The sequence below is a fragment of the Amia ocellicauda genome, chromosome 19 (genome assembly GCF_036373705.1).
Source record: "Amia ocellicauda isolate fAmiCal2 chromosome 19, fAmiCal2.hap1, whole genome shotgun sequence".
In the NCBI taxonomy this organism is placed as follows: Eukaryota; Metazoa; Chordata; class Actinopteri; order Amiiformes; family Amiidae; genus Amia; species Amia ocellicauda.
Genome location: NC_089868.1, coordinates 22,127,814 through 22,135,538, shown reverse-complemented (window position 1 = coordinate 22,135,538; position 7,725 = coordinate 22,127,814). Strand labels below are relative to the sequence as shown.

Genomic DNA, 7,725 nt, shown 5'->3' with positions numbered 1-7,725 from the left:
ATCTGTATAGCTTCTTTTCGATATCACGACTGTATAATGTATTAATCCATCTTCTCATATTTTATGTGGTTGTCTTCAAGGATATACATTTAATTTTTTCACCTTTACAATTATAAATGGAAACTAAGGAAAAATAAGCTTATTTTAATTTCATATGAAATACACACAAATTCAGACCAAAAAAAGTCAATTTAAAAATCATTTAATTCAATTATTTGCAATATTTGAGTGGGGTACTTGGCATATACTTTTATTTTATTTAAAAAATACATTTACTAACTTCATATATTTGATCATTGAGTTACAAATGTAGCAGCAAATAATCTGAAAAGGAAATCATTTGGAATGCTTTCGTTACAACCATCAAAAAACTTAAAAATGTAGAGGTTATGAAAGAGAAAAAGAAATGTAGCCAATACTTTCATAATTATAATATTCCTCGTTAGAAGATTTCCAATATCGTTCTAGGGATTTTGTATTTTAGAATGCAATTTTCTCCGCAGTTTTACAAGTTCTGTAATAGGAATGACTAACCTGGCCTTACTGTACATTTAGCATACACTTTAAAACAATAAATCAAATCACTGTTAGTGACCATGGTCGGAGTTGGATATATTTTGTACAGACGTGGCCGTGCCGAGTCCTAGCAGAGTCCCAAGGTAAGACTGTTCTCGGGGGTCTAGCATCTGATCGGGTCGAACTGGGTGAACAATGTTTGCCGGCTGAGGAGTGAGGGTATATTTCTCCAGAAAGACCAGGTCTGTGGCTGGCTGGTACTCCGTCTGCTGTCCCTGAGGTTGTGGGGGGAGGATATCATGCGACTGGGAAGGCAGAGGAGTCGTGTGCCTGACGAGATCCGCCTGACCAGAAACCTCCGGCATGGGGACGGGGACAAGCGTCACGGGCACGCAGGCATCCGAGGATATGTTCTGCAGAGTGGTCTTTGGTTCTGGCTGGTACTCCTTGGACTGCTCGGAGTGAAAAACGTCTGTGTGGTCCGGCATGGACTGTTCCACTGCTTTACTCCCGTGGACGTGATCGATGTGGTATTTCAGCTTGTCCTTCCTCTTGAACGTGGCACTGCAATGCGGGCAGTTGAACGGACGAGCGTCTGAGTGGATCACCATGTGCTTCGTTAACGTCTTCTTAATTCTGAATGTCTGATTGCAGATCTGGCATCTGTAGGGCTTCTCCCCTGCAAATTCAAGACAAACATTTTCAGGGTTGCTATGAAGCATTCATCCTACAATGAACTACAATGTAGCAGGCAAAGTAAACAAAGGTTATAAAGAACATTTCAAAAGAAGGAAAAAATAAATAGTCACTTTTATTACAAATTAGGAGTGTTTCCAATATATCCACCGACTCCATTCTCCTGGAAACTCAGCCTTGAAAGACAGGATAATAAACAGCCAAGGACAGAAAGTGTATAATATGTATATTAGCACCTGAATGTGTCCTGAAATGCATTTCCAAGCTCGACTTTCCTTTAAATTCCTTCTTGCAGACCTCACACTGGTGCAGCGCTGCTTTGTATCTAATGAAAAGAGTGAATTAAGATATTACACTACATTCCAGAACTATATATTTATAGAAAATATATTTAAATATAAATTTGCCATGAAAGTAACAGCCTGTAACATGTAACCTGTAAACAATGATACAATAAGGTTGCTTTGGACAAACTGTATTAAAATGATAAGATTACAATTAAACAAACTTGATTCCAAATGTAACATTGAACATACCTCAGTTTTAATAGAAGGTCAGTATACAATCAAAACAGCGACTTACTTTTGCCAAACCTTCTCTCCCAGATGAACGCTTCTGTAATGAACAGTCAGGTGATCCCTCCGACCAAAGCACTTCCCACACTCCTCACACTGATGAGCTTTTTCTCCTGAAAGGAAACACATTCGATGTCACAGAACAAGTGGGGGATTTATACCCACCAAAACAGGCACAGGTCACACAACAACTGGCAATACAAGAGATGAATGTGCATCATTGTACAGTTTCTGAATCCTCCACACTTCATAGAGATATCAGTTAGTCACTGACAGAAACAAATTACATTTCTTTGTAAGATATTTACAAGAATATAAAGAAAATGTTAAATAGAAATGTACCCGAGTGTATTTTCTTGTGCTTCGTCAGGTGATCGTGACGTATAAACGTTTTCCCGCATTCGTCACATTCATATCGCTTGTCATCATGGTGAACTCTTAGATGCAGTCTGTTTAAGAAAGGACTCCAGATTTAGGTTGAAACACAGAGGTGACATCAATTATGCAGTGTAAAAAGCTATACGTTATATTCATTCACAGAAACATCTGTTGCTCATTAAATAAAATGTATCACACTTATGCAACATAAGATCAGAGTTTTATCAATGTTATTTTAAAGAAGAAAAAAAGCTTCTCTTTTGCATTAAACATTTTCTCACTCTCAAATCTTAAGCCAGCTAGAAACTCAGTATTTATAATTCTCTCAAATCTTAACTGACCTGTAAGAGCTCCCGTGCCGAAAACTCTGTCCACAAATACTGCAAAGATGAGGTTTTTCTCCACTGTGGATCCTCAAATGTTCCTTCAGGGTCGTTCTGTATAAAAATAAAGAAATTACAGGGATTCAAATCTGATCGGCTGAGGACCTTTATAAGATATACATAACCAATCATTTAGGCATCTGTTCATCATGTTTAATGAGAAATATGTTGCTTCTTGTTTATGTGTACGCGCGTGTAAAATTTCAAGGACTTTTCATTCTGCCGTGGACACAGCATGTTGACTGACCTCTCTCGTACTGATTTTCCACAGATGAAACACGTCCATTTTCTCTTTCCTCCGTGAGTGCACTCTATGTGCCGTTTTCGATTTCCTGTGTCATTGAACTGTCGACCACAAATGTCACATGGGAACGGGCCTAAATCAGACATAATAAAAACAACCCTTTTATGACCTCCAGCAAATACATTATGTGGCTTAAAATGTCTATATTTTTAAGCACGCTGTATTAGTATCCATTTTAATTGTTACAATGACAAATATGCAATTAAAAATTCACAAGCAAGAACACATTTTACCTAAATGAAACTTCTCCTGATGTTTTAGTCTTGCAAATCGCGATTTGAAGTAGTCATCACAATATCCGCATTTGAAGGGTCTGTCTTGTGTGTGAAGAATCATGTGCTCTTCTAGGTGTGGTCTGCGAGTAAAGGACTTGTTGCAAATCTGAAGACATTATAAATAAAAAGGAAATACATCTTTATGACCACACATAGGTTCAGGAAATTCTCAATTTAGTAGACGGGGAAAAAGATACTTTCCTATTTTTCAACAACACATTTAAATTCACAAATGTAATTGCATGTTTTAAAACATTATCCAGATGCAAAAGATACACAATAACTTACATCACATTTCCATCCTTCACTCTTTCTCTTCTTCATAGAATGAAATTCTTGAATGTGTTCAGGATGAAACCTAAAAATCATCAATTATTACAGTCATGCATAAAACTATATAGTAACGCATCAAATCCATGGATATGTAAATTATCCTTTAATCCAAAATAATAAGAATATACATCTCCTTTTAGAGAAAAATCATATTTCAGATGAAGTCAAACATTGTCAAAGTAATACCTTTTTGAGTCAACAGAGCTACTTACCTCCTCACATGTTTTGCCAAAGTTTTTTTGCTTGCATGAAGCTTATTACAAAAAGGACATTTATGTTCCTTCTTCGGGAATGGAGTCTCATTGTTGTGCTTTTTCCTATGGACGGTCAGGTTGGACTTAGTTGAGTAGCACTGGTGGCAAATGTCACATTCAAAGGGCTTCTCTCCTGTGTGGACACGGGTGTGACTTTCATACTTTCCTATAAAACACAAAATGAAAGGGAAAAAAAGCACTAAGTATTGCATCCAGAGCATTTCATTCTAGCATCGGCGGCCTGATGCTCCTCTCACCTGCACGGTCAAATGTTTTTTCACATTTGGGACACTGGAGAGTTTTCTTGCTAGCACTCTGAATGACGACTGGAGCGAGTCCTTCAGGGTAACTCGGATTAGGAACTTCAGAATCGATATTCTGCTCTTCCTCTTCGTTGTCACTCTGCAGTTCTACTTCCGTTTCAACAGGGCTCTCCTCAGTTCGCCCGTCTTCCTCCACGTCGCACAGGCTCTCGCTGTCCTCCACCTCCGTAGGGTTGGATTTCTCTTCATCGCTGACTGCTTTGCCCAGACTGTTCTCATCAGACAAACTGCCACTTTCGTTGTCGTTTTTGGTGAACTTAGCAGGGCACTTCCGGGTGCGTGCCGACCTCCTGGTGCTATGCAGTGTGGCATCTTCTGAATCCCTGAAATCATCTTCTGGCGGCTCACCTGTACTGTGAGACTTGGCCAGGTGGTTTTCTAAGGACTTTCTGTAGCAGAAGGTGCGGCTGCAGAGATTACACTGATTGCTGGTACCAGACGTCCTCGAGCTGGGCTCAGGTGGGATTTGTGACAGCTCACTGTAAGATATTTCTTCTGAGACTTCCTGTATGTGCACTGAAACTATAGAGTAGTCCTCGCTAGTTAACACCTTCACGGCATCAATCATGTCAAGAAACGTGGCTGCTTCTACAAGGGAAGGGATTTCACTGTCATAAATTAGGAACTCTGATGTATACAAGAACTGCAGTAAATGCTGAAACACAGAATCGGTCACGTGATCCACCGTCACATGATTGATATCTGGATTTTTACTCAAGTGAGCGTGGAAATAACTGCTCCCAAATGCTACGACCACCTTGTGCGCACTATATTGTTTTCCGTTAACAATAATAATTAAATCACAAAAAGAGGATGCTTTCTGCCTGTCATCGTTTAGAAATTGTAGCAAATTCCTATTGTACTGTGTAAAACTTAAACGCTTTTTTTGTTGCAAAGACGCTTCTTGCAGATTGTCTTGGACTGGCAAGTCCCTTGCGGTAGCCATACAGGCACTGTTGCCTCCTGGCAGGATGTCTGGAGAGGTGTCTTTGTCTGTGTTGTTGCAGAGTTTCCCCTTTGGTTTAAGATGGTGGGATAACTTTCGCCGTCTTTTCATTTCAGATATTTTTCTGCAAAATCCTGTAAGATAAATTAAAAACAAAAAAAAAAGCTTTCAGCCAGTGGAAAATACATATTTTAAAGGGAATGGGGTAGCACACAATAGTCAAAAAAGTATAAATAAGAGCTTTAGTGCAGAACTCAAAAGGGCAACTGTTAAACTAAGTTGAAGACAGCATTTGCAGGAAAAGAGGCGACAGCTGAATTTACATATATTGCCATGAGTTTGTCTAGCATGTCTAATACATCATCATCATCAATATTATGTATATAATTATTGGTTAAAGGTGCTTTTGTGGCTGCTTGGGGGACATGCATGTCATGCATCCTAACATTAGTTTCATATATTATGAAAGTGTAGCTTTATTGCATTAATTTCCAGTGTTATTAAAGATCTTGTATACGTTTGTAGTACTGTAGGTTTCCATGTTAAGAGCCTGCGTGTACCCAGATACCGGTATGACAATTAAATGTTTTAATGTATAGAAAACGAGGCCTAAATAATGACAGCAAGCCTATATAATTAATATCAATGTTTTATTTGGATTCGCATTTGTCTAGGGTCTCGATTGCTAATACAAGCTATGAAACCTCAGTGCATGTTCACTTATAAAGCATGTTATCACTCTTACTTTAATCAATACGGGGTGCTTCTGTGCCCTAGTTTGTTTCTCAAATACAATGAAACCGGATATTTAGAAGAGCCAGGCAGATCAATGAGAGCCTGTTTATTGTGCCCGTCGCTGCTGTGCTGATGTGCCGCAGCTCTCAGCCGCTGTCCTCCCTGCAGACCCCCTCTCCACCCCACGGGCCCCCCGTCAGGGGAGATCACTGACAGACGACCCGTCGCACGGCGCCACAAAACACCTTATTGAGCACAAAACGGCGCATATTTTCCTACCTTGGCAGCTGCGATCAACTAAGCATGAATCAAACGCCAAGCGAAATAGGTCACGGTAAAAAAATATAGAGTATATTTCCAAATAAAAGAGACAGCCCCACCTTTCTATTTTCCTATTTTCACAGCGCACACCGGTGACATCCCAACAAACTGCCACGCTATTGGCTGTCGCAGCGATGCTGTTATTATTATGATTCAAATGGGCCTAGTTTGCGTTAAAACATGACTTGCAGGTGTTGGGATTAATATTCGTGTCTATTATTGAAGATAGAAGTGCGCTATGGGAAGGCAATGCTCATACTAAATTGATTACAATTATTTTGGTACAGTAACGCCGGGAGTTATGGGTGTTGTAGTTTATTTGTGTGTGGCGGCCATGCGGGACAACCGGACTACAAACAGCAGAGCAGGTACTTTTGAAAGTATTGAAAGGCTTTTATGTCTGTTTAACACAATATAGTTTCTGCAGCATAATCTGTGTATGATTTGTTTTAACTATGTTCGTATGCTCCAAAGAGGAATATACATTAAGCAGCGCTGTGTAGATTAGGTTGTAAAAGTTAAGTTAATCTATCATCGGTATCAATGGTCGCGTTCGTGCGGCGCAGATGTCCGCAGTTCTGCGCGGGTCTGCGCGGCTCCACCAATGGGAGCGGTGGGATTCTGCAGATCTGCGCAGAACTGCGGAAAACTGCGCTACAAGAACGCGACAACTGTTCTTCGACATGATGCTCCGAATCGATTCGATTCGATATTTTACATGTTTGTTGTAATAAAGACCGATAATCCCAGGACTATTGCAGACACAGTAGGTTTTTAAAGTTGCTCCCTTTAGTTTAGATATACAAAGTTTTTGTTTTATTTTCTCAAGTTTTTGCAGTTAGCCATAATGCCATTTCAGAACCACTGTATCTTGTTATTCATGTCATCCCAGATGTTCAGTGATCCAATAATACCGGCCAGCTGTTCTATATTGAATATGGAATGTGTTAGCTGACTGAAGTATGCAAATCTGGGTTGTAGCATATAGGCTATTCATTAAAACAAGATTATAAAAATAAATTAACTGCTATAAGGAGTTCTTAAAAATAATAATAAGACGAATAATGCATACATGCATAGGCCTAATTAGATTAATACAGGCATACATGTTAAATCTAGCTCTTAGACTATAATAAAACAAATTATTAAATCTCATGTGCTCACCCTAGCTCTTGACAAGATTCAAATTTACAAAGCAGGTTACAGTTTAACCATCACAGGCTCTATATCTGTCTGTCTAATACCCCTCCCTTTCAGTTCACCACAGACAAAAGTGTATGGCAAGACAAATGATCATTTAGAGATATCTTACAAAATGTTAAGATATCTTTAAAATGCTTTACAGATATCTGCAAATATTTCAAGATATCTTCAAATATTTCAGTATAGCTCTAAATAATTTAAAGATATCTGCAATTATATCATTCTTTTCTAAAAGTACAATTAGAGATATATTTAAATGATTTGCAGATATCTTTAAGTAATTTAGAGATATTTTTAAATCATCTAGAGATATCTTCAAATGACTTCCTGTATGTAGCCCAAGATTATCACTTCCTGATCACTTCATTTTTGTGTAACTGAATGAGGAAACAAGAAGTGAAATCTCAGCCAACAGACCGGAAGTCTATTGAAGATATCTCGATATGATTTGCAGATATCTCAAAACGAACAGGAAGTCATTCG

At 38.8% G+C, this 7,725-nt stretch overlaps 1 protein-coding gene across 2 annotated transcripts; it reads right to left on the bottom strand.

Moving 5' to 3' along the window:
* Positions 1-186: 186 nt before the first annotated feature.
* zbtb41 (zinc finger and BTB domain containing 41) lies at positions 187-6,165 on the bottom strand. 2 transcript variants are annotated; one of them, XM_066692283.1, is made up of 11 exons: positions 6,099-6,165; positions 3,972-5,117; positions 3,673-3,880; positions 3,416-3,485; positions 3,086-3,233; positions 2,796-2,925; positions 2,507-2,602; positions 2,130-2,236; positions 1,795-1,900; positions 1,449-1,537; positions 187-1,195 (listed from the first exon to the last, which is right to left on the bottom strand). In XM_066692283.1, exons 2-11 carry the CDS (start codon positions 5,092-5,094, stop codon positions 588-590), a joined length of 2,685 nt encoding a protein of 894 aa, XP_066548380.1. In that variant the 5' UTR covers positions 5,095-5,117; positions 6,099-6,165; the 3' UTR covers positions 187-587. The 2 variants fall into 2 exon arrangements, with proteins under 2 accessions (XP_066548380.1, XP_066548379.1); XM_066692282.1 differs by having other exon boundaries at positions 5,998-6,138.
* Positions 6,166-7,725: the final 1,560 nt, after the last annotated feature.

Excerpts from the sequence above, each read along its gene's own strand:
- zbtb41 (XM_066692283.1), bottom strand. The coding sequence starts at position 5,094 with ATGAAAAGACGGCGAAAGTTATCCCACCATCTTAAACCAAAGGGGAAA. Across the intron at positions 3,881-3,971 it reads AAAAACATTTGACCGTGCAG|GAAAGTATGAAAGTCACACC; the intron begins GTGAGAGGAGCA and ends TGTGTTTTATAG. Across the intron at positions 2,926-3,085 it reads TCAGGAGAAGTTTCATTTAG|GCCCGTTCCCATGTGACATT; the intron begins GTAAAATGTGTT and ends TGTCTGATTTAG.